Genomic DNA, 27,181 nt, shown 5'->3' with positions numbered 1-27,181 from the left:
TTAGGGACTGGCAGATGATGCAGATTATGAGTACATTTGAATGTCGAGACGACGCCAGGACAGCGGAGTCACTCACCACCTTCCGGAGACATTTGAAACCCCACCTCTTTAAGGAACACCTGGGATAGGATAAAGTAATCCTTCTACCCCCCCCCCCCCCCCAAAAAATAAAAATAAAAAAGTATAATTGTAAAGTGGTTATCCCACTGGCTATAGGGTGAATGCACCAATTTGTAGTCGCTCTGGATAAGAGCGTCTGCTAAATGACGTAAATGTGCCCTTGAGCAAGGCACTTAACCCTAATTGCTCCTGTAAGTCGCTCTGGATAAGAGCGTCTGCTAAATGACTAAAATGTAAATGTAAAATGAGAATCATGCTTGACCCGAGGGCTTAAAGAAAACAATAGAATTCTGGTCAACAAACATAACGTCATTAAGCCAGATAAAGAGTCGGCGGTCACATGGGAGTGCCTTTTAAGAGTAGAGAGAGGGATGAGTCCGGACAGACACATTCCAAAGGAGAAACACCAACCAAGAGGAGACAGGTCAGAGAAAAAGAGAGTTGGAGCCCAGTTTTCGATAAAGTTCAATCGAGAGAAAAATACTACTGAGAAAAAGATAAGGAACTGAGAAGACAGGATACTGTGAAAGACTTTGAGACTTTAGCATTAGACACCTCCTGGAGATAAAGATACAAGAGAAGAGGGCATAGTGAAGGATCGTCATTGTGAAGAAACAGACATCTGGAATGGAGTGTAAGAACAACAGACAGACGAGGAAGAGGAATAATTTAGCATTGACAGTCCGTATAACAAAGCAGACCATCCTTTGAATGAGGAGATAAAGGTAGAGAAGAGTAAGATCGAGTTACCGTAAAGCTAACAGACCAACCTACTGACACACCGGCCAACTGACCGACCAACCAACTCACCAAGCAACCGACTGACTGACCAACCAATCCAGAGTATTGTGTGTCCGAGGTTATGCGTCTCCTCAACAAGGACCTGAGGCTGCAGGACGTGACTCTGATGTAGCCTCCTACCAGGTAGATCCTGCTACCAGCGCCTCCTGGGGAGGATCCACCCCCACCTCCACCTCCACCCCCCTGCTGCTGCCCTACCACATGCCCCTTGACCCCCGTGGACACCTCCACCAGTCCTGGAACATCTCCTACCCCTCCATGAGCTGTACCTGGAGGTGCGGTGCAGCGAGATGACACACGGCCTGGTATTGGGGATGTCCGACCGCGGGGAACTCACCAAAGCTGACCTAGTGGTCCTGTGGGATGATGGCCACCAGGGGTAAGGAAGGGCACTAGTCCTAGTTTGGGGTAAGGAAGGGCACTAGTCCTAGTTTGGGGTAAGGAAGGGCACTAGTCCTAGTTTGGGGTAAGGAAGGGCGTGGTGCACTACTTTTTACCAGGTTTCTGGTAGGTTAGAGAGTGTGATACTGACCAAGGTTGTGGGTTCGATTTCTGCATGGGCGGGATAAGGTCGATCTTGTTCTGAGTTCAGCTCTGCCCTGGAGGGCAGAACAAATGTGACTGGTTGGATGAAAGAAAACCTTAACCAATTGAGATAACTTGCCTAAACTTAACCAATCCCATTTGTTTCTGCCCTCGAGGCAAAGCTGCCCCCAGAATAAGCTTGAATAAGGAAAAAGAAAATCTGCCATATTGTAGCTGGTGCCCGTTGTATTAGCTTTACTGTATGTAAGAGGTGGTTCATTCCGATGGTAGAGAGCCAGGCAGGATGTGCCTTCATCGTGATCATCCTAAGGTGGGGAGGTTTTTATAAGATAGATCCATATGGACATAAAAAAAACACATTTCCGGTCATTTGTTTTCAAATACTGTATACTCAATAAACTATTACAAACATATGATCATCCAAATGTTAGCTATACATCTTGTGACTCATGAAATATACACATGGAGAAAATCAGATTTTCTCAAAATAAACATTTCATATCAACTAACGTTTGCAACGCTTTCGAAAGAACGTCGCTCACTTTCCATGTGAGGACAGGAGTCTTATTATAGGAATGATCCCAGCCTACTGTCTGTCTATGTGGGATCCTCTTTTCCCAGCACTCCTGTCTGTCTGAGAAGCCTGCTTATACAGTGGGGGAAAAAAGTATTTAGTCAGCCACCAATTGTGCAAGTTCTCCCACTTAAAAAGATGAGAGAGGCCTGTAATTTTCATCATAGGTACACGTCAACTATGACAGACAAAATGAGAAAAAAAAATCCAGAAAATCACATTGTAGGATTTTTTATGAATTTATTGGCATATGATGGTGGAAAATAAGTATTTGGTCAATAACAAAAGTTTCTCAATACTTTGTTATATACCCTTTGTTGGCAATGACACAGGTCAAACGTTTTCTGTAAGTCTTCACAAGGTTTTCACACACTGTTGCTGGTATTTTGGCCCATTCCTCCATGCAGATCTCCTCTAGAGCAGTGATGTTTTGGGGCTGTCGCTGGGCAACACAGACTTTCAACTCCCTCCAAAGATTTTCTATGGAGTTGAGATCTGGAGACTGGCTAGGCCACTCCAGGACCTTGAAATGCTTCTTACGAAGCCACTCCTTCGTTGCCCGGGCGGTGTGTTTGGGGTCATTGTCATGCTGAATGACCCAGCCACGTTTCATCTTCAATGCCCTTGCTGATGGAAGGAGGGTTTCACTCAAAATCTCACGATACATGGCCCCATTCATTCTTTCCTTTACACGGATCAGTCGTCCTGGTCCCTTTGCAGAAAAACAGCCCCAAAGCATGATGTTTCCAACCCCATGCTTCACAGTAGGTATGGTGTTCTTTGGATGCAACTCAGCATTCTTTGTCCTCCAAATATGACGAGTTGAGTTTTTACCAAAAAGTTATATTTTGGTTTCATCTGACCATATGACATTCTCCCAATCCTCTTCTGGATCATCCAAATGCACTTCAGACGGGCCTGGACATGTACTGGCTTAAGCAGGGGGACACGTCTTGCACTGCAGGATTTGAGTCCCTGGCGGCGTAGTGTGTTACTGATGGTAGGCTTTGTTACTTTGGTCCCAGCTCTCTGCAGGTCATTCACTAGGTCCCCCCGTGTGGTTCTGGGATGTTTGCTCACCGTTCTTGTGATCATTTTGACCCCACGGGGTGAGATCTTGCGTGGAGCCCCAGATCGAGGGAGATTATCAGTGGTCTTGTATGTCTTCCATTTCCTAATAATTGCTCCCACAGTTGATTTCTTCAAACCAAGCTGCTTACCTATTGCAGATTCAGTCTTCCCAGCCTGGTGCAGGTCTACAATTTTGTTTTTGGTGTCCTTTGACAGCTCTTTGGTCTTGGCCATTGTGGAGTTTGGAGTGTGACTGTTTGAGGTTGTGGACAGGTGTCTTTTATACTGATAACAAGTTCAAACAGGTGCCATTAATACAGGTAACGAGTGGAGGACAGAGGAGCCTCTTAAAGAAGAAGTTACAGGTCTGTGAGAGCCAGAAATCTTGCTTGTTTGTAGGTGACCAAATACTTATTTTCCACCATAATTTGCAAATAAATTCATTAAAAATCCTACAATGGGATTTTCTGGATTTTTTTTTCTCAATTTGTCTGTCATAGTTGACGTGTACCTATGATGAAAATTACAGGCCTCTCATCTTTTTAAGTGGGAGAACTTGCACAATTGGTGGCTGACTAAATACTTTTTTTCCCCACTGTATGTGCTTGATGAGTTCCGTAGCGATAGCCTGACAAGACACTCGCCCCCCCCCCCCAACACTTCACCCAGACTCCATCTCCCTCCATCCCTCCATCCCTTAAACTTCACCGTCCCTCCATCTACATCTCGGTCAGACTGACATGGCTCTCTTTCTCAACTCCAGACCCCCTCACCACCTCAATCCTTCTCTGCACCCTCCCTCTCTCTCCCTTCCTCCCCTCCCTTCCTTTCTCAGCTCCTTTCCTCTCTCCCTCCTTTCCTCCTCTCTCCCTCCTCCCTCCAGATCACCTCCATCACTCTCTATCCTTCTCTCAGTGAGTGGATCTGGTAGATTATTCTAATCCACCACAGGGCAGCACACATACATCATACATCCCTTTTCACTCCTCCTGCCTCTGCCTAGACCCGTCCCGTCCCGGGCCTGCCTGTCCGCCTCTCTGCCTCTCTGTGAGGAGCTGCTGCTTAGATGCCTGCCTGCTGCGCCATCTCTCCAAACGAATGTTGAATGGCCCCTCTGATCCCTGTACCAGGGAGGAGGTCCAACAGGGACGGATGAAGGGAGAGAGTGAGAAATGAGAAGGCGAGAGAGAGAGAACTCCGAACATCTGTTAAAAGCCTGGGACCCCTGTGGTCACAACAGCACAGCGAAACCGCATTTTAGAGCGGTTCCGCTGTGACTGAGGTGCACAGAGTCTAACTAACCCTGACACATGGAGCGTCCCTGGTCAAGTTGGGCGTTTTACTAAATGTGTGGCTTCTTTGGAGTCTTTACTCTTCGACCCATCCCAGAGCAATCATACAAGGGGAATAAAACAGGTCTTGGGTGGAGGGTTCTATTTCGGAGCATGTTACATGCGGACAACGTGATTGAAGGAGACAGACTCAGCTGTTATGATTGGCTCCTGGGATATGCATCTCGCCTGCTGTAATGAAGACGCTGTGTGTCGAGAAGCAGGTGCAGGTGAAACGTTGAATAAAACAACAAACATGGAACGAGACAACATAGCAGTAGTGTCTACACAAAACCACAGGAATAATACTGACTGGGGAAAGAACCTAAGGGAGTGCCAGATATAGGGGAGGTAATAAGTGAGGTAATGGAGTCCAGGTGTGCCTCATGATGACGTGCAGGTGCGCGTAATGATAGATGCCAGGTGTGTGTAATGATGGATCCCAGGACCGGTGGTTAGTGTTCCGGCGACGTCGAACGTCGGAGGGGAGGAGCGGAAGTAGACGTGACACCTGCTCACCTGAGTGTAGGGTTAGGCGTCCACAGAATGACGTCACATATGTTTTGGAAATACTTACTTGGTTATGGGATGTTTCCGCTGTGTAACTTGAATTACAATTGTCCAGCATGTGGGCTGCTGTCCATAGTGCTGAAACATACAAAATGGACCTAGTATCTGACCATCATCTTGTGTGTGTGTTTGTTTGTTTGTGTTCATGCATGTGTGTGTGTGTGTGTGTGTGCACGTGTGTGTATGCATCTCTATCTCTCTGTGTGTTACTCCAGGATGCGTGGAGTGACAGTCAGGGCCGTGTGAGTCTGGACAGCCAGCTGATGACGGCCACTCAGACACCTGAGGGATTCTCCCTGCTTTTCAAGAGGCCTGTCAGCACCTGCGACCCACAAGACTACATCATAGAGGTGAGAGAGAGAAAGTGGCAGGTGGTAAGTATTTCTGTTAGCACCTGTGACCCCAGAGAGGTAACACGTAGAGGTAACATATTATTATACTGTTCTGTACTGGGAGGGAGGGAGGAGGGGGAGAAAAGGGTTGAGAGAAAAAGAAAGAGAGAGAGAAAAAAAAGAGGTCAAGAGAGGTATAATATAGAGACTAATCTTTGTGCTTGCTTGTGATTGGCAGGAGGTCACTGTCCACCTGATCTACGGAGTGTTGGATCGGCCAATCCGCTCGCTCCAGCAGCTCAAACTGTCCTAGATCGAAGACAGGGGTGCAGAGAGCCTTCCTGCTGCGCCCTGACACCCCGACCCCCTCCCTGCCCCAGGACATACAGACCCTGGAGGTGCGGAACCACGACGTCACCATCCCCACCCAGGAGACCACCTACTGGTGCCTACTGATGGAACCTTATAATTAGAATGACTTTTAGTTATTCCACAGAATTAGAATTAATCTTATTAATTATATTTCTATGGATGGAACATTGAAGCCCAATCCTAAATCCAACTGTATGCTCTAGCCCCTAGGCATTCAAATAGATCTGAGAAAATTGGATAAGTGTAATCAATATGACAATATCCCTCCCCAACCTTATTGCTTAGCCCCACCCAATCTTTTGGATAGGTGCCAGGAGTTGATTTTGAATTGGGCTAAGGAATGAGTAGTCAATACCATGGAGTCCATACCAGAGCATTTTCACCTCATCTTCTGTCCCCCCTCCGCACCTCCTCCTCCTCCTCCTCCTCCTCCCCCTCTTCCTCCCCCCTTCCAGTATGAGACAGTGGTAACCCCAGGTAACGAGGCCATAGTGCACCACATGGAGGTGTTTGAGTGTTCTCCTGAGATGGATACGGTCCCCCAGTTCAGCGGATCCTGTGACTCTAAGATGAAGCCAGCCAGCCTCAACTACTGTCGCCACATCCTGGCTGCCTGGGCCATGGGAGCGGAGGTAACCAAACACTGCAGGGATGGCACCAGTCACACACACACACGCACACCATACCTGGGTTCAAATAGTATTTGTTTTCTTTCAAGTACTTTAGCTGTGCTTGAATGAGCCTGTCTGGTGCAATAGAGGCAATGGAATACTCCCAAAAGTGCAATTCCCACCCATCAGACACTCCAAGTAGGTTCAATCAAATGCTCAAAGTATTAGAAGAAAGAATTAACACTATTTGAACTCAGGTCTAAGACAAATCAATACATATCAATACTGCCTGGAAAATATTCATTAAAGATCATACAATTTTCACTTCACATTAAGTGGTCTTAATAACTTTGTTATGGGCATGTTAATGATATAGGCAGATACAGGGCAATTATGTGGTGTCCCATGTGACTCAGCTTGCAACACCAGGGTTGTGGGTTCGATTCCCACGGGGGACAAGTACGAAAAAGTATGAAAATGTATGCACTCAGTACTGTAAGTCACTCTGGATAAAAGCGTCTGCTAAATGACTAAAATGTAAATATAGGTTAACTGTCACTTTGAGGATGTAATTGGTTAACGTCATGCTGCTCAATTCATTGATGACCAACATGACCCGCCTACAGGGAGGAGTTGAGAGCCCTGGCGGAGTGTTGCCAGGAAAATAACCTCTCCTTCAACGTTAACAAAATTAAGGAGCTGACCGTGGACTACAGGAAACAGCAGAGAGAGCACGCCCCCATCCACATCGACGGAGAGCGTAAAAAGCTTGAAGTTCCTCGGTTTGCACATCACTGACAATCTGAAATGGTCCCTTCACACAGACAGTGTGGTGAGGAAGGCGCAACAGTGCCTCTTCAACCTCAGGAGGCTGAAGAAATTCGGCTTGGCCCCTAAGACCCTCACAAACTTCTACAGATGCACCATTGAGAGCATACTGTCTAGCTGTATCACCGCCTGGTACGGCAATTGCACCGTCCGCAACCACAGGGCTCTCCAGAGGGTGGTGCGGTCAGCCCAAAGCATCACTGGGGGCACACTGCCTGCCCTCCAGGACATCTACTGCACCCGGTGTCACAGGAAGACCTCAGCCACCCGAGCCACGGCCTGTTCAACCTGCTACCATCTAGAAGGCGGAGACCGTACAGGTGCATCAAAGTTGAGACTGAGAAACAGCTTTTATCTCCAGGCCATCAGACTGTTAAACAGTCACCCCTAGGTAGCCTAGCGGTTAGAGCGTTGGGCCAGAAACCGAAATGTCGCTGGTTCAAATACTGGAGCCAACAAGGTATAAGAAGTGGTGGTGGTGTTAAAAGTAACTGTCCCTTCTGACATTTTCTGAATCTAAAAGAAGTTGGGGAAACAACCATATAAAAGTGGTATACCACCACAACATGCCATAGCGCAACTCTCCCACAAGGAGATGCCTTAGAACAGTGCCCAAGAGGTAGCCATACCTCTGGTGGAACGAGCCCTTCCGGGCTGTAAGACTTTCCATTACATAGACTGACCAAGTGAAAGCTATGATCCCTTTTTGATGTCACTTGTTAAATCCACTTCAATCAGTGTAGATGAAGGGGAGGAGACAGTTTAAAGAAGGATTTTTAAGCCTCGAGACAATTGAGACATGTATTGTGTATGTGTGCCATTCAGAGGGTGAATGGGCAAGTATTTTATAACAGAGTATGGTAGTAGTATGTCAAGAACTGCAATGCTGCTGGGTTTTTCACACTCAACAGTTTCCCGTGTTTACATTTACATTTAGCAGACGCTCTTATCCAAAGCGACTTACAAATTGGTGCATTCAACTTATGATAGCCAGTGGGACAACCACTTTTTATTTAATTTTATGGGGGGGTGGTGGAGGGGGGGGTAGAAGGATTACTTTTATACTATTCCAGGTATTCCTTAAAGAGGTAGGGTTTCAAGTGTCTCCGGAAGGTGGTCAGTCACTCCGCTGTCCTGGCGTCGTGAGGGAGCTTGTTCCACCATTGGGGTGCCAGAGCAGCGAATAGCTTTGACTGGGCTGAGCGGGAACTGTGCTTCCGTAGAGGTAGGGGGGCTAGCAGGCCAGAGGTGGATGAACGTAGTGCCCTCGTTTGGGTGTAGGGTCTGATCAGAGCCTGAAGGTAAGGAGGTGCCGTTCCCCTCACAGCTCCGTAGGCAAGCACCATGGTCTTGAAGTAGATGCGAGCCTCAACTGGAAGCCAGTGGAGTGTGCGGAGGAGCGGGGTCACATGAGAGAACTTGGGAAGGTTGAACACCAGACGGGCTGCAGCGTTCTGGATAAGTTGTAGGGGTTTAATGGCACAGGCAGGGAGCCCAGCCAACAGTGAGTTGCAGTAATCCAGACGGGAGATGACAAGTGCCTGGATTAGGACCTGTGCCGCTTTCTGTGTAAGGTAGGGTCGTACTCTGCGAATGTTGTAGAGCATGAACCTGCAGGATCGGGTCACCGCTTTGATGTTAGCGGAGAACGACAGGGTGTTGTCCAGGGTCACGCCAAGGTTCTTTGCACTCTGGGAGGAGGACACAATGGAGTTGTCAACCGTGATGGCGAGATCATGGAGTGGGCAGTCCTTCCCCGGGAGGAAGAGCAGCTCAGTCTTGCCGAGGTTCAGCTTGAGGTGGTGATCCGACATCCACACTGATATGTCTGCCAGACATGCAGAGATGCGATTCGCCACCTGGTTATCAGAAGGGGGAAAGGAGAAAATTAATTGTGTATCATCTGCATAGCAATGATAGGAGAGACCATGTGAGGATATGACAGAGCCAAGCTCAATTTTAGTCTCATCTGACCAGAGTACCTTCTTCAATATGTTTGGGGAGTCTCCCACATGCCATTTGGCGAACACCAAACGTGTTAAGCAATGGCTTTTTTCTGGCCACTCTTCCGTAAAACCCAGCTCTGTGGAGTGTATGGCTTAAAGTGGTCCTATGGACAGATACTCCAATCTCCGCTGTGGAGCTTTGCAGCTCCTTCAGGGTTATCTTTGGTCTCTTTGTTGCCTCTCTCATTAATGCCCTCCTTGCCTGGTCCGTGAGTTTTGGTGGGCGGCCCTCTCTTGGCAGGTTTGTTGTGGTGCCATAGACTTTCCATTTTTTTATAATGGATTTAATGGTGCTCCGTGGGATGTTCAAAGTTTCTGATATTTTTTTATTACCCAACCCTGATCTGTACTTCTCCACAACTTTGTCCTTGACCTGTTTGGAGAGCTCCTTGGTCTTCATGGTGCCGCTTGCTTGGTGGTGCCCCTTGCTTAGTGGTGTTGCAGACTCTGGGGCCTTTCAGAACAGGTGTATATAAACTGAGATCATGTGACAGATCATGTGACATTAGATTGCACACAGGTGGATTTTATTTAACTAATTATGTGACTTCTGAAGGTAATTGGTTGCACCAGATATTATTTAGGGGCTTTATAGCAAAGGGTGTGAATATATATGCACGCACCACTTTTCCGTTATTTCTTTTTTAGAATCTTTTGAAACAAGTGATTTTTTTCATTTTGAACTATTTTGTGTATGTCCATTACATGAAATCCAAATAAAAATACATTTAAATTACAGGTTGTAATGCCAAGGGGGATTAATACTTTTGCAAGGAACTGTACGTACTGTACATGCGTGCGTGCGTGCGTGCATGTGTGTGTGTGTGTGTGTGTGTGTAAATTATGCATATGTCTATGGTGTATGTAGGCACCTGAGCTGAGCCATAAGGGAAACTGGGCATCTACCACCCCACTATCAGTTAGGGGGGGCAATGTTTGCTTTTTGTCCAGCCCCCACTTTTGATCTGAAATCACCACCACCCATGAATTAATTTGTCATTTTTGCAGATTAAAAGTGTTAGCGCTAGTAATGTATCACTATTTATATTTTAAAAATTAGCTATGACATAGCCAATGAATATATAGCACCTCTGGATTTCACCCCAGTCTCATAATCGAATGGTTTAGACCATTTGGAAGTTGATGGACTAGGAGTGAGCTTCTCTTCTTCTCCCGCTTTGACCATGCAGTGCAGGTATAAAAGTGATTGCTGTCCTCTTTATGAAATCATTAACTTTACCCTGTATAAAATGACCATATATACTGATTGTTTCAAGCAAAACTACCCAAATTATTGCTGATGGTGAACCTGAACAATCAAACAGCCTCTTAAAGAAGTTGTTACAGGTCTGTGAGAGCCAGAAAACTTGCTTGTTTGTAGGTGACCAAATACTTATTTTCCACCATAATTTGCAAATAAATTCATTAAAAATCCTACAATGTGATTCTCTGGGAAAAAAAATCTCAATTTGTCTGTCATAGTTGACGTGTACCTATGATGAAAATTACAGGCCTCTCTCATCTTTTTAAGTGGGAGAACTTGCACAATTGGTGGCTGACTAAATACTTTTTTCCCCCACTGTATAGCCGGATGAGAGTTGCGTCTCCGGTGGTACCTTAGGGTACTTTTATAAAAAACACATTTTTCAACAGTGCATTTGATAAGTAATAACCTAGCAAATTGGTTGTCACTCAACTAATAAAGCCTAACACTGCGCAAGCCATTTTACAGATATTTAAATGATGAAGGTGACGCACAGATGTGCAAGATCAGGAATAGGCCTACAGTGAGGGAAAAAGGATTTGATCCCCTGCTGATTTTGTACGTTTGCTCACTGACAAAGAAATGATCAGTCTATAATTTTAATGGTAGGTTTATTTGAACAGACGATTCGCAGAATAACAACAAAAAAATCCAGAAAAACGCATGTCAAAAATGTTATGAATTGATTTGCATTTTAATGAGGGAAATAAGTATTTGACCCCTCTGCAAAACATGACTTAGTACTTGGTGGCAAAACCCTTGTTGGCAATCACAGAGGTCAGACGTTTCTTGTAGTTGGCCACCAGGTTTGCACACATCTAGGAGCGATTTTGTCCCACTCCTCGTTGCAGATCTTCTCCAAGTCATTAAGGTTTCGAGGCTGACGTTTGGCAACTCGAACCTTCAGCTCCCTCCACAGATTTTCTATAGGATTAAGGTCTGGAGACTGGCTAGGCCACTCCAGGACCTTAATGTGCTTCTTCTTGAGCTACTCCTTTGTTGCCTTGGCCATGTGTTTTGGGTCATTGTCATGCTGGAATACCCATCCACGACCCATTTTCAATGCCCTTGCTGAGGGAAGGAGGTTCTCACCCAAGATTAGATGGTACATGGCCCCGTCCATCATCCCTTTGATGCGGTGAAGTTGTCCTGTCCCCTAAGTAGAAAAACACCCCCAAAGCATAGGCAGCATTCCTCCTCCTCCAAACACGGCGAGTTGAGTTGATGCCAAAGAGCTCGATTTTGGTCTCATCTGACCACAACACTTTCACCCAGTTCTCCTCTGAATCATTCAGATGTTCATTGGCAAACTTCAGACAGCCCTGTATATGTGCTTTCTTGAGCAGGGGGAACTTGCAGGCGCTGCAGGATTTCAGTCCCTCACAGCGTAGTGTGTTACCAATTGTTTTCTTGGTGACTATGGTCCCAGCTGCCTTGAGATGATTGACAAGATCCTCCCGTGTAGTTCTGGGCTGATTCCTCACCGTTCTCATGATCATTGCAACTCCACGAGGTGAGATCTTGCATGGAGCCCCAGGCCGAGGGAGATTGACAGGTCTTTTGTGTTTCTTCCATTTGCGAATAATCGCACCAACTGTTGTCACCTTCTCACCAAGCTGCTTGCCGATGGTCTTGTAGCCCATTCCAGCCTTGTGTAGGTCTACAATCTTGTCCCTGACATCCTTGGAGAGCTCTTTGGTCTTGGCCATGGTGGAGAGTTTGGAATCTGATTGATTGATTGCTTCTGTGGACAGGTGTCTTTTATACAGGTAACAAGCTGAGATTAGGAGCACTCCCTTTAAGAGTGTGCTCCTAATCTCAGCTCGTTACCTGTATAAAAGACACCTGGGAGCCAGAAATCTTTCTGATTGAGAGGGGGTCAAATACTTATTTCCCTCATTAAAATGCAAATCAATTTAAAACATTTTTGACATGCGTTTTTCTGGATTTTTTTGTTGTTATTCTGTCTCTCACTGTTCAAATAAACCTACCATTAAAATTATAGACTGATCATTTCTTTGTCAGTTGGCAAACGTACAAAATCAGCAGGGGATCAAATACTTTTTTCCCTCACTGTACCTCTCATTGGTCAGCACGTGAAGCTGCGCAGTGTGACTAGGCTACTGATATTGCCTGGTGTTGTTCAGCATGCATAATGACTTGTAGATCAGGGACTGTCAACACAATTACATGCTTAGTTCGACACTGAAGGAGAGGGAGCAGTTGTCACAAAAGATGAGAGTTATTTTCGGAAGGTAGACAGAAAGTAATTTGAGCCCCAGAAAAATGTGAACCGACGATTCGCAAAGTTTTAATCGATTTCCTGATGAATGCCTGCTACATTTGGATCGCTTTGGGGTCCCGCAGACCGATGTACTCATATCTTAAACATTTGAACCAGTGACAGATGCATATTGGTGAATCGTTACATCCCTAATAGTTGTCAATGAAGTAGGGGGCCTCCCCTTGCAGGGAGGTGCCCAAAAAACACAGAGGTAGTTGCTGCTCTAAAGCAATACTCTCGCTTTCATCCAATCAAATGTGCCAGGTGCATGCTGAACACAAACGGTGGAGACCCTCTACTTCCATAAACAGGAAGAGAGGTGGGTATAACCACAAGCTCCAGGGCGCGACAACACATTTTCCGCTGACCCTTGGCATGAAGGGTGGGTTTGGGTACCAAGGTACCTAGGAGGACCCCAGGGGTAAACTGAAGGTACGAACAGTGGGCTGACAGTGTGTTGCAGCCCCCTCACTCGCTTTGCAGGCGTAGTGTAGATGGCAAAGTGGGTTAGAAAGAGAAGTATTACATCTCTTAGCTTTTCAGTTGCTCAAGAGGCCACCATGAGAAAGCCTCAAGCACAATAGACGGGTCCCAGTGACGGGGCTAAATGCTTAAAGAAAAAAAGACAAAAGGCATCACATGGGTATTAGTCCATCGCCATTATGTGAGTTCGGGCACACATTGAGAGATAATAAGCAACTAATTATCTCAAACACTGAGCACAATGACATTTAATCAATTACAAATTACATGACCCTCCCCTGAACTAAATTTTAAAAAATACTAAACCCTCCCCATGACTGAAATTGAAAAAGCATGACCCTCCCCCATTTTCCTCCGGATAACAATTGTGTACATTTTGACCGCTCCAGAATGCTCTTTTAGTGTAAGAGGTGTTTCAAAGACCAATAAGGTGTTTAATAGACCAATAAGAGAGTTCCAAACCTCTCTCCCAATAACATCTAATTTTCCGTTTTCACCGGCCCCCCTCAGAGCACTCCCAGACAGTCCTACAAAAATTCGTGCTTGAGAAATTGCTCTTTGGTAAGAAGCTACTGTTGTTTCTTTTTGACAATTTTAATTTAAAACAAATCACAGTATTGTTACCCAGAAATTATTTGATATTGAGCTAAAAAAACGTCTGCATTGGAACTTTAAATGTACAACCACAAAATCAACATTTTGCAATGGCCATATCAGTCTCTGGACTTGAACCCTGTTGAAAGCCTGTGATTTGATTTGAAGAGGGCAGTCCATAAGCGCAGACTAAGGATATCAAGGATCTGGAAGGATTGTGTATGGAGGAATGGTCTAAGATCCCTCCCAATGTGTTCTCCAACCTCATAAAACATTTTAGAAAAAGGCTCAGTGTAGTTATCCTCGCAAGGGGAGGGTGCCAGAGTATTGAAAAAGAGGATCCAATCATTTTGACACCGATCTTTCTCTGTGCAATTATATTAGTATAAAATAATATTTTTTGAGCATACAATATAGCTCAGTATCTGTATTATTTCAGTCTTTTTTTCTCATCTTCATCAAGGGATCCAATAATTCCGGACCACACTGTATACACACACACACACACACACGCTGTTTTAGTCTTCTCTGGATCAATAAGACATGCTATTTTCTTTCTGTGTTGGCTGAAACTTCTCCTTTTACTGTGGATGATTCACATCTCCAATGATACAAACAATTTGACATCAATTATAAAAATAACATACAAAATAATGCATCTGTGTGTGCCTGTGTACTGTTCAGTCTTTGTACAGGGCTGCCAATGTGGTCCAGGTCCATCCAGGTTCCTTCGGCTGGAGGTGCACTACCACAACCCACTTCTCATCTCAGGTATCACAGAATTACACTAATTTACCCATCCCTCAGCCTTTGAGTACAGCTGATTTTATTTTCTACCTGGTTGTTAATTGATCAAGTCATGTCACTGATTGACAAGAGTCCACACACCTGGTGTTACCTGATTGAAGGGAGAGCATGAAAACCAAAAGTACCAGTTGTATACCCCTGCTCTAAAAAGTCTCCCCATATCCCTGCTTCTTCCTTTGAATCCACTACCATCATCCTCATTCTACTCAACTTCATCTCTCCCCTCCCCATGTCATCCATCACTCTCTATTCCTCTACCCCTTCTTCTTAAACCCCATCCCCTCTCTACCTCATCTTTTATCCCATCCCCCACTCAACCAGTCTTCTCCTCTTTCCTTCTCCCTCCATCACCCTTTCTACCACTACATCTCCTCCCTCGGTCTCCTTTTACTCCCTCCCCCACTCCACCTCCTCCCTCTACCGCTCAATCCCACCTGCCTCCCCTTCCTCTCTGACTGGTTGTACTCCGTCCCCTGCAGGTCGTAAGGACAACTCAGGGGTGCGCCTGTACTATACCCCCAGCTCGAGGCGGTACAACGCAGGCATCATGGAGCTGGGGCTGGTCTATATCCCGGTCATGGTCATACCACCGAGAGAGCAGAACTTTCAGCTTACAGGATACTGCACGTCCAACTGTATACAAACTGTTAGGGTTTATGTTAGAAGGATATTGTACTAACTCTAAGAAAATAAGTGTACAGAGACAGTAGGCTACAATATACCTCAGAGATAGCTATGGTACAGGAGTTTTTCCTGGTCAGGTAAAATGGTCCTTGACCTTCAATATCAATAGAAACTTAGTAGTAACACTTTACTCAAAACCAACAGGTGAAAAGCATTAAGATGTGGTTGTAATGCATTTTAATACTTGTCATAAGCATGTATGATCCCTTATGTGTAATTATAATTTCATAATGATACTAATTACGGTGCTATATCTGCAGTAGGCCTACAGTTGTTATCCATCAATAATGATAAGCCACCAGGTATAGACAACCTTGATGGGAAACTATTGAGAAAGGTGGCAGACTGTATTGCCACCCCATTTGCCATATATTTAACCAAAGCCTAAAGGAGTGTGTGTGTTCGCAGGCGTGGAAGGAAGCTAAAGTTCTCTACATTGCCAAAAGTATGTGGACAGTATGTGCTCGTCGAACATCTCATTCCAAAATCATGGGCATTAATATGGAGTTGGTCCCCCCTTTTCCTGCTAGAACAGCCTCCACTCTTCTGGGAAGGCTTTCCACTAGGTGTTGGAACATTGCTGCGGGGACTTGCTTCCATTCAGCCACAAGAGCATTAGTGAGGTCGGGCACTGATGTTAGGCGATTAGGCCTGGCTCAGAGTCGGCGTTCCAATTCATCCCAAAGGTGATAGATTGGGTTAAGGTTAAGTTCTTCCACACCGATGTCAACAAACAATTTTTGTATGGACCTCGCTTTATGCACGGGGGCATTGTCATGCTGAAACAGGAAAGGGCCTTCCCCAAACTGTTGCCATAAAGTTGGAAACACAGAATCGTCTAGAATGTCAGTGTATGCTGTAACGTTAAGATTTCCCTTCACTGGAACTAAAGGGCCTAGCCCGAACCATGAAAAACAGCCCCAGACCATTATTCCTCCTCCACCAAACTTTACAGTTGGCACTATGCATTCGGGCAGGTAGTGTTCTCCTGGCATCCGCCAAACCCAGATTTGTCCGTCGGACTGCCAGATGGTGAAGCGTGATTCATCACTCCAGAGAACACGTTTCCACTGCTCCAGAGTCCAATGGCGGCGAGCTTTACACCACTCCAGCCGACGCTTGGCATTGCGCATGGTGATCTTAGGCTTGTGTGTGGCTCCTCGGGCATGGAAACCCATTTCATGAAGCTCCCGACAAACAGTTATTGTGCTGACATTGCTTCCAGAGGCAGTTTGGAACTCGGTAGTGTGTGTCACAACCGAGGACAGATGATTTTTACGTTCTACGTGCTTCAGCACTCGGTGGTCCCGTTCTGTGAGCTTGTGTGGCCTACCACTTCGCGGCTGAGCTGTTGTTGCTCCTAGACGTTTCCACTTCACAATAACAGCACTTACAGTTAACCTGAATGAGCTCCTGAGTGGCGCAGTGGTCTAAGGCACTGCATCGCAGTGCTAACTGTGCCACTAGAGATCCTGGTTCGAATCCAGGCTCTGTCGCAGCCGGCCGCGACCGGGAGACTCATGGGCGGCGCACAATTGGCCCAGCGTCGTCCAGGGTAGGGGAGGGAATGGCCGGCAGGGATGTAGCTCAGTTGATAGAGCATGGCGTTTGCAACGCCAGGGTTGTGGGTTCAATTCCCACGGGGGGCCAGAATAAAAATATATATGTATTCACTAACTGTAAGTCGCTCTGGATAAGAGCGTCTGCTAAATGACTAAAATGTAAATGTAAAATGTTAACCGCTGCAGTTGTGGCAGGGCAGAAATTTGACGAACTGACTTGTTGGAAAGGTGGCATCCTATGACGGTGCCATGTTGAAAGTCACTGAGCTCTTCAGTAAGGCCATTCTACTGCCAATGTTTGTCTATGGAGATTACATGGCTGTGTGCTCGATTTTATAAATCCGTCAGCAACGGGTGTGAAATAGCAGAATCCACTCATTTGAAAGGGTGTCCAGATACTTTTGTATATATAATGTAATTCCACTGCCTACAAATAGTAAATCACCATTTGCTGACTAACAGCTGCCCAATCAGTTTGCTGCCTGTTCTTAGTAAACTGATGGAGTGGATTGTGTTTGACTGAATACAATGCTATTTTTCAGAGAACAAGTTAACTACTCACTTTCCGCATGCATATAGAGAAGGGCACTAAACTTGTAATCCACTGACTCAGATGACTGATGATTAGTTAAAATAAATGGATAATAAGATGATAGTTGGAGCTGTATTGTTAGATTTCAGTTCAGGCTTTGATGTTATTGATCATAAATTGTTATTTTAAAAAACTCACTTGCTATGGCTTTACAGCACCTGCCATCACATGGTTGGATAGGTATTTATCCAATAGAACCCAGAGAGTGTTCTTCAATGGAAGCTTCTCTAACATCAGATATGTACAGTGCGGTGTCCCTCAGGGCAGTTGCCTTGGGCCGTTACTCTTCTCTATTTTTACAAGTGATTTTCCACTGGTCTTACACGAAGCTAGAATTACTATGTATGCAGATGGTTCCACACTCTACATGTCAACACCCAAAGCCAGTGAGCTCACTGAAATTTCAAATTATTCTCTAAGACCTAAACCTCAACTGGAGTTGTACATAAAGGGTGCGACCATTGAGCAAGTTGAGGAAGCTAAACTCTTAGATATAACATTAGATGGTCAATTATAATGGGCAAGTCATATTGATAAAGTTGTTGTGAATATGGTTATGGGAGAGGGCTATAAAAATATGATTTTTGTGTAAAATACGCAGACCAACTGTAGTTGTTGTTCTGGCTCTGCTCTTGTCCCATCTCGATTACTGTCCGGTAATATGGTAAAGCGCAGCAAAGAAAGACCTGGCAAAGCTGTAGCTGGCTCAAAACAGAGCAGCACGCCTTGCCCTTAACTGCACATACAGAATTAACACCAACAACATGCATGGCAGTCTTTCCTGGTTGAGGGTGGACGAGAGATTAACTGCTTCTCTTCTAGTTATGAGAAATACAGTGTTACTGTGACAAAAATTCCAGATTGTCTTCATAATCAAATTGACAAAAATTCCAGATTGTCTGCATAATCAAATAACATTCAGCACCGACAACTATACATACCCCACAAGAGATGCCACCAGAGGTCTCTTCACAGTCCCCAAGTCCAAAACGAATTCACAGCAACACAGTTTTATACAGAGCCATGATCGCATGGAACTCCCTTCCATCTCCAAATACTCAAGCAAACAGCAAAATTACCTATAAAAAAAACTGATTAAAAAAAAAACTCATGGAACTACGGCGACTGTGAGGGGACACAAACACTAACACACATTATTTTGTTGTATTGTTTGTATTATTTTTTAGTAGTTGCATTGTTTGTATATCGTTATTTGTGTTACTGTCCTTGTCTATCAGTGTATCAGTGTTTTGTTACTTGTCGTGTTTTTTGTGGACCCCAGGAAGAGGAGCTGCTGCTTCTGCAAAAGCTAATGGGGATCCAAATAAACACAAACAAATAACAAACAGTATCTCAGTACAAATGAAACTGAATAAAATCGAATTCCTCTCTTGACCTCCACCAGGCCCTGCCTCCAGGGGGGATTAAAATATTTGTATCCCAGCTGCACACTCACCTGGCTGGGAGAGGGGTGAGGACTGTCCTGGTGAGGGGTGGAAGTAGTACAGGAGAACAAGCATTTCAGCACCCACTATCAGGTAACACCTCTGGGTACACATGCACCAACAAACGCATGCAACCAAGAAACACACACACACACACACACACACACACACACACACACACACACACACACACACACACACACACACACACACACACACACACACACCCTCCCACATAACACCTGGACAGAGCTCTCTCTCTCTGTCAGTTTCAGGTCAGGTAAAGTAGGGCATCAGTAAGTGCTGACTGTCTGTCTGGCATCTGTTAGGGTACTGCTAAATGCTCCAGGCTTTAGTGAGGTAGGACACATACACATCTTTTGGGCTTCTGCAGAACACAACACAGTACTGGTGTCTGCCGTGAGACTCGTCTGCCTGTAATACAACTCTTTCCTATGTCTCAAGCTTCTCTAAGCAGTCTCCAAACTTCTCTGAGTGGTATACAAACAAGACACTGCCCACTGGGCACACACTGGTTGAATCAACGTTGTTTCCACGTAATCTCAATCTGGGTGGTGTCAAGTGAGACTCTCTCCACTGCCCTGTATTCAGCTCATAGACTAGACAAGAGACAACACTGAGTGACATAAAAACAAGAAATCACTGTGGTGTCAAATGAGACTCCCCTGCCTCTATTGCATTCAGCCCCTCTAACTAATCTAGAGACAAGACAACTATGAGCGACCTAAAAACAAGAAATCACTGTGGGATAGTGTTGTGTTTTGAGAACAATCTAATGGATGTGTTTGTGAAGTATTTTTGTTGTCGTCTCCTCCAGATAGTCAGAATGCTAAGAAAGATGGTTACTGTGCTGCCTGCAAGTATGTTGGCTCCTCTTTTTACTGTCACAACTGTCTAAGGAGGTGGAATAAGATTAGATACATTTCAGTGTGTGTGCATGAGTGTGTTCGGCGTGCGTGTGGGGAATAAGATGACACAGTTAAGGGAACAGTGAAAGACAGAAGGGACTATTACAGACATGGAAAGGAAGGAAATGCCTGAGGACATAAGACAAAAACGCTGATACATAATACTGCTACAGTCTGTCACTGCATCTGCTCTGCTGCCAGACAACAAAGATGCAGAGTTGCCTGTTTTAAAACGAACAACGCAAATATTCTGTAAACCACAGCACACTTGTTGTTAGTTTGATATCGCATATGACTAGAAGTGAAACACATCTGCCCGAACATTGCCTGATTTGAGTGTGTGTTTGTGTGTCCTCCCCATAGGGTGATGTCCTCCTGACAAAGTGTACATACAACACAGAGGACAGGACCCAGCCTACAGTAGTGAGTATGCTACAGTATGTTTATATTGCAGGTGCAGCCATGCACGGAGACACGTGTATCAATAAAGAATATTGTACATGTTTATATAGCACGCAAGTGGAGACACACCTCACACACACACACAGTGTCATGAGTAGCTTATATACACTAACTGTAGCCAACCAGCTCTATGGGTTTAATGTAGGCATATCCTCCAACCACAGACAGGGCTCAGAGGCTCTACTTTGAGAGGATCTACTGCCCAGCCCAGATTTCACTAATCTGGGTTCAGACACAGTGGGATGTTCAGAGCAGTGTACAGCTGCATTGGGCTGCTGTCTGCTGATGGTGCTGCACACACACGTGCACGCGCACAGACAGAGACAAGACAGACAGAGACAGACACAGACCAACAGAGAGACAGACAGACACACAGTGCTGCCTGCTGTTTCCGAGGTTATTAGGACAGAGGTAAGCCTAGGAACCTGACCTCTCTCTCCCTCCCTCTCTATTTCTCTCTCCTCATGTTGATCCAGGGAGGCTTTGGGATCATGGAGGAGATGTGTGTGAACTATGAACTACTATCCCCGGACTCAACTGGAGCTGTGCAAGAGCAACGTGGACCCTGGCTACTTGCAAAAGTACATTAGCTTCATCAACAAGTAACACACACACACACCAACGCAAGCGTGCTTGCTCATGCATACCAACCTGGAATCAAATCTGTCTCCCTCCAATAAGTATGATACAGTGCATTCGGAAAGTATTCAGACCCCTTGACTTTTTCCACTTTGTTACGTTACAGCCTTATTCTAAAACAGATTAAATTGTTTTTCCCCCCTCATCAATCTACACTCAATACCACATAATGACAAAGCAAAAACAGGTTTGTAGAAATGTTTGCACATTTATTAAAAATAAAAATATCACTTTTACATAAGTATTCAGACCCTTTACTCAGTACTTTGTTGAAGCACCTTTGGCAGCAATTCAGCCTCGAGTCTTCTTGGGTATGACACTACAAGCTTGGCACACCTGTATTTGGGGAGCTTCTCCCATTCTTCTCTGCAGATCCTCTCAAGCTCTGTCAGGTTGGATGGGGAGCGTCGCTGCACAGCTATTTTCAGGTCTTTTCAGAGATGTTCGATCAGGTTCAAGTCCGGGCTCTGGCTGGGCCACTCAAGGACATTCAGAGACTTGTCCCGAAGCCACTCCTGCGCTGTCTTGGCTGTGTGCTTTGGGTCGTTGTCCTGTTGGAAGGTGAACTTCGCCCCAGTCTGAGGTCCTGAGCAGGTTTTCATCAAGCATCTCTCTACTCTTTGCTCCATCCATCTTTCCCTTGATCCTGACTAGTCTCCCAGGCCCTGCTGCTGAAAAACATCCCCACAGCATGATGCTGCCACCACCATGCTTCACCTTAGGGATGGTGCCAGGTTTCATCCAGACGTGACACTTGGCATTCAGGCCAAAGAGTTCAATATTGGTTTCATCAGACCAGAGAATCGTGTTTCTCATGGTCTGAGAGTCCTTTAGGTAACTTTTGAAAAACTCCAAGCGGGCTGTCATATGCCTTTTACTCAGGAGTGGCTTCCGTCTGGCCACTCTACCATAAAGGACTGATTGGTGGAGTGCTGCAGAGATGGTTGTCCTTCTGGAAGGTTCTACCATCTCCACAGAGGAATTCTGGAGCTCTGTCAGAGTGACCATTGGGTTCTTGGTCACCTCCCTGACCAAGGCGCTTCTCCCCCAATTGTTCAGTTTGGCCGGGTGGCCACTGTGTTCTCGGGGACCTTCAATGCTGCATACATTTTTTGGTACCCTTCCCCACATCTGTGCCTCAACACAATCTTGTCTCTGAGCTCTACGGACAATTCCTTCAACCTCATTGCTTGTTTTTTGCTCTGACATGCACTGTCAACTATGGGACCTTATATAGACAGGTGTGAGCCTTTCCAAATCATGTCCAATCAATTGAATTTACCACAGGTGGACTCCAATCAAGTTGTAGAAACACCTCAAGGATGATCAATGGAAACAGGATGCATCTGAGCTCAATTTCTAGTCTTATAGCAAAAAGGGTCTGAATACTTATGTAAATAAGGTATTTCTGTTTTTTTATTTCTTAACCTGTTTTTGCTTTGTCGTTATGGGGTATTGTGTGTAAATTGATGAGGACTTGTATTTATTGAATCCATTTTAGAATAAGGCTGTAACGTAACAAAATTTGGAAAAAGTGATACGAATTTGTAATGCCTATAATATGTTACGAGTTCCAATTTGTTGTGGCTAACGTTAGTTAGGTGGCTAACATTAGCTAGGCTAGAGGTTAGGGTTAGGGGTTAAGGGTTAGGGTTTAAGGTTAGGGGAAGGGTTAGCTTACATGCTAAGTAGTTGCAAAGTAGTATGTAGTTCCAAAGTTGCTAAGTAGCTAAAATGCTAATGTTGTCCGAGATGTGATTCGAACAGGTAACATTTGGGTTGCTAGACGTTTGCGTTATACGCCCACCCATCCTCCCAAACCAACCTCCCTCCTTTTGTTTTTGGCTTAAGTAACCTTCTGTCTTATGTAACCATACCATGTTATGTAACCGTAACATATAATACTAATTTGAGTGGCACAGATTTAGGTTTACTATGTTACATCTAGTCTTTGAGGCCAAGCCAGGCTGCACACACACACACACACACACACACACACAATACTGTAGCTTCATCTGCTGGTAAGACATGCACAGGATAGCTAATAGGAGACACCCATCCTCTTTATTAAGAAGAGTTAGCTGCCATCTTTAACCGATCATACACTGTATCTTTATTTTTTGTTTTGCTGACTACTACCATTATAGAAACAATCTCTCGAGACCAATCAATCTTCTCCACATCAAACAGCTCTTATGTTAAGCAGATTAAATCAACTCACACATCACACTAACCAGCAGAAGACACTTGGTTTCCCGATAGCAATGGAACTAAAAGGGATACGTCGGGATTTTGGCAATAAGGCCCTTTATCTACTTCCCAGAGTCAGTTGTGGATACCATTTGTATGTCTCTGTGTTCAGTATGAAGGAAGTTAGAGGTAGTTTAGAGTGTTTTAACAATGCATTATTACTATAATGGCCAAAGACGTCACATGCGTTTCCCAAAATACTACAGTGGGAAAGTTCACTAAGTGTGTCGTTGGAGCAAGTGTCGATATTGATATCGAAAGAAAGGCAGCACTGCTCTCAGATCAGCTTTCTCCATTCATATCTTAACGTTAGAATTGTTCCACAATACTGACTACGAATCAGCTCCTAGAGTGCTTCGGCCAACCCTATAATAATGCACAAAATCACAGATTTGGCACATCATTGAGCATGTTGTTACACATCATGAACTATATTGAGGCAAAAATGACAGACGGTACCCTACAATCAGCAAAATAGAACTCAATTGATTGAACATGAAAGGTATTTCAATATGATTGAATTATATAGGCCTATGCAGCCAAATACTGTATTTGTCTTTTAATGCAGTCATCTGTTTTCATTTGAAGCATCCTTTTATCCTTCGCTTGTTTGTAACAATTGCAAAGACATTACCAACTTCGTTCTGAAGTTATCAGGAGAAACACTTTTCATGCCACTTCAATATAGCTATAACCGGAAGTGACTTTTTCGTAGCAGGTTAGGAGAACTTATGCAGCAGGTTAGGAGAATTAGGCTAAGGTTAGGAAAATAGTTAGGGTTAGCGAAAATGCTCTCCTAACCTGCTACGAAAATAACTTCCGGTCGCAGCTGTATTAAAGTGGCGGTTATAGGCGGTCACAGAAAGACAGATAAACATCCTGATTCTATGTTTAGCGGTGATCTTCTATGTATAAAGTGATGCGTAATGGCAAAAAAAAAGCATCTGACGACACACTTACAGCTACAGTAGCTGTAACTGTTCTACCAGTGGTCTGGGGTAGATGGTTAATAGCGATTTCAAGTGCAACTTTAGTACGATTGTTTTGGAAACCGGCTCAGAGATTTAACGATGCTCCTAGGTTCTAACGATTAACTTAGCCTTAAGATGCTTTTGGGAAACCGGGCCCTGCAAAACATACCAACACATACAATAATGTCAACCTGATCCATATTAAGCCACATCCTTATGCTGATGCACTTTTTACAACAAAGCTCTGTCTATCAGGAAGTTACAATATAAGCATGACCATGCTTGGTCACTTAATGTCTCATCCACCCTCACTGCCCTCTCATTCTCCCCCTCTCCCTTTGTGTCCCTCCCTCCCTCCCTCCTCTCAGGTTCCAGGGTGGTGATGTGTGTAGCTGTGGTCAGACCAGTGTGACCGACCAGTTCACCGCTTTGTCCTGGGACTCCTTCAGTGGAGAGGAGCTCAACAATCTCTACAATACCGCTCCCATCTCCATGGTCTGTAACCAGTCCTCCGCCAAGCTATTCTCTGTAAGTACACCCCCGTCATCGCAAGAACTGTTCGTCGGGAGCTTCATGAAATGGGTTTCCATGGCCGAGCAGCCGCACACAAGCCTAAGATCACCATGTGCAATGCCAAGCGTCGGCTGGAGTGGTGTAAAGTAATTAAGTAAAAATACTTGAAAGTACTACTTAAGTTATTTTGGGGGGTATCTGTACTTTACTATTTCTATTTTTGACAACTTTAACTTTACTACATTCCTAAAGAAAATTATGTACTTTTTACTCCATACATTTTCCCTGACACCTAAAAGTAGTCATTACATTTTGAATGCTTAGCAGGACAGGAAAATTGCCTAATTCACACACTTATCCAGAGAACATCCCTTCATTTGTAAAGGAGCATGCCCCTGGCTATCCGTAAATAAAAAAGAACAAGAAAATGATGCCGTCTGGTTTGCTTTATATAAGGAATTTGAAATTATTTATACTTAAGTGTATTTAAAACCAAATACTTTTACTCAAGTAGTATTTTACTGGGTGACTTACACTTTTACTTGAGTCATTTTCTATTAAGGTATCTTTACTTTTACTCAAGTATGACAATTGGGTACTTTTTCCACCACTGTTCGCCGCCATTGGACTCTGGAGCAGTGGAAACGTGTTCTCTGGAGTGATGAATCACGCTTCGCCATCTGGCAGTCTGACAGACGAATCTGGGTTTGGCGGATGCCAGGAGAACGCTACCTGCACCAATGCATAGTGCCAACTGTAAAGTTTGGTGGAGGAGGAATAATGGTCTGGGGCTGTTCTTCATGGTTCGGGCTAGGCCCCTTAGTTCCAGTGAAGGGAAATCTAAATGTTACAGCATACAATTACATTCTAGATGATTCTGTGGTTCCAACGTTGTGGCAACAGTTTGGGGAAGGCCCTTTCCTGTTTCAGCATGACAATGGCCCCATGCTCAAAGCGAGGCCCATACAGAAATGGTTTGTCGAGATCGGTGTGGAGGAACTGGACTGGCCTGCCCAGAGCCCTGACCTCAACCCCATCGAACACATTTGGGATGAATTGGAACGCCGACTGCGAGCCAGGCCTAATCGCCCAACATCAGTGCCCGACGTCGCTAATGCTGGTGGCTGAATGGAAACAAGTCCCCGAGGCAATGTTCCAACATCTAGTGGAAAGCCTTCCCAGAAGGGTGGAAACTGTTAAAGCAGCAAAGGGGGGACCAACTCCATATTAAATGGCCATGAATTTGGAATTTACAGTAGCAGTTTACCACAGTGCTCTATGAAATGAGGGTGGCAGGTAGCCTAGCGGGTACAGCGTTGGGCCATTAAACCGAAAGGTGGTTGGTTCGAATACCTGAGCTGACAAGGTGTAAAATCTGTTAATGTGCCCTTGAGGAAGGCACTTAACCCTAATTTGCTCAAGGGGCGCCGTATTACTATGGCTGACTCTGTAAAACAACGTTTTTTTTTTATGACTGGGGATGTGTGTTTCTGACTGGCTGATGGCAGCTGGGCTAGTGACAGATATAGACAGGGCCAGTGGCAGGGGAGGGAGGCGGTGAGTGAGTATTTCATTTACCATGACATCCTCACCTGAACCTGCGCCCTTGGTCTCAGGCTGAATCGTGCAGCCCTCCCTGCCAACCAGGTCCCAGTGTTTGGATGGGCATATGTATGCCAGGCTGGCACAGCCCATCGTCAGGGACCTGCGTGACTGGAGACTAACTGTACCATACAGGGGATATGCTCATAGAGAACCACTGCACAGACATATGCACAAATACCATGCATAACACACATGATCAAACACACAGTTCATTAGTTCAAATGTGGAGGTAACCATCACACGAGACAAGGCAAAAGTTAATAGTACATTTAAAGTCCTCACACTACAATGTTGTTCACACAAACTTGTCACCTTGCGTGACTGTTTATGTGGTCCTGTGACAGGGCGACTGGGAGAGGCAGGAGCTTCCTGTAGTGACATCACAGCTCCAGAGGCCCTGCCAAAGCAGTGAGCCCATCATGGTGCATCGCATCCCCCCGCCCCCCGGTGAAGTACTTCTCTACCACAAGTGCAGCGGATGGCACATCACATCCAGTTGATCCAATGGTATCATCACTCATCAAGATAGCATACAGTACTAGCATGATTTCATTATCACATTCACAGAATTAAAGAGAACACTATTATTATTATATTATATCTAAATGATCATGATGTATGTGAAAATGTAAGATCACATTGAAGCTGGAAGAAGTCAGACAACATTGAGTTAAGACCACATGACCCAGCTTGCCTTGCAACAACTGAAACGTTATGTTCAGTATACAAAGAACAGTCCAGCTCAGTTCACAAAGAACAGAATAAACGCTAAAACAAATGACATTGTCTATGCCAAATAGCTCATGGATTGTATTTGAAATTAATCAATAACGTGTATTGAGGAATTCACAGGCAAGCAGTTTTTCTATATTTTCACAGTAATATTTCATTCATGCATTATTAGAGTCCAATTCAGCAAGCAGTTTTCATTGGGT

The 27,181-nt window shown here is 44.9% G+C and overlaps 1 protein-coding gene across 1 annotated transcript; it reads left to right on the top strand.

The window, feature by feature from the left end:
• Window positions 1–1,211: 1,211 nt before the first annotated feature.
• On the top strand, window positions 1,212–26,814 carry dbh (dopamine beta-hydroxylase (dopamine beta-monooxygenase); the record flags this gene model as incomplete). Its single annotated transcript, XM_084159256.1, is given in 17 exon segments — window positions 1,212–1,293; window positions 1,296–1,300; window positions 5,229–5,363; window positions 5,584–5,655; window positions 5,657–5,790; window positions 5,891–5,909; window positions 6,173–6,349; window positions 14,483–14,558; window positions 15,074–15,240; window positions 18,838–18,929; window positions 18,931–18,970; window positions 19,716–19,754; window positions 20,170–20,229; window positions 20,745–20,780; window positions 20,785–20,870; window positions 24,497–24,656; window positions 26,591–26,814. Coding segments are annotated over 17 exon segments (1,536 nt in total). The 3' UTR covers window positions 26,747–26,814.
• Between the last annotated feature and the right edge of the window lie 367 nt (window positions 26,815–27,181).

Source organism: Coregonus lavaretus, assembly GCF_964263955.1.
Source record: "Coregonus lavaretus genome assembly, chromosome: 4".
Lineage (NCBI taxonomy): Eukaryota > Metazoa > Chordata > Actinopteri > Salmoniformes > Salmonidae > Coregonus > Coregonus lavaretus.
Note: the sequence above shows the minus strand (reverse complement) of the source record. Positions and strands in the feature narration are given on the sequence as shown.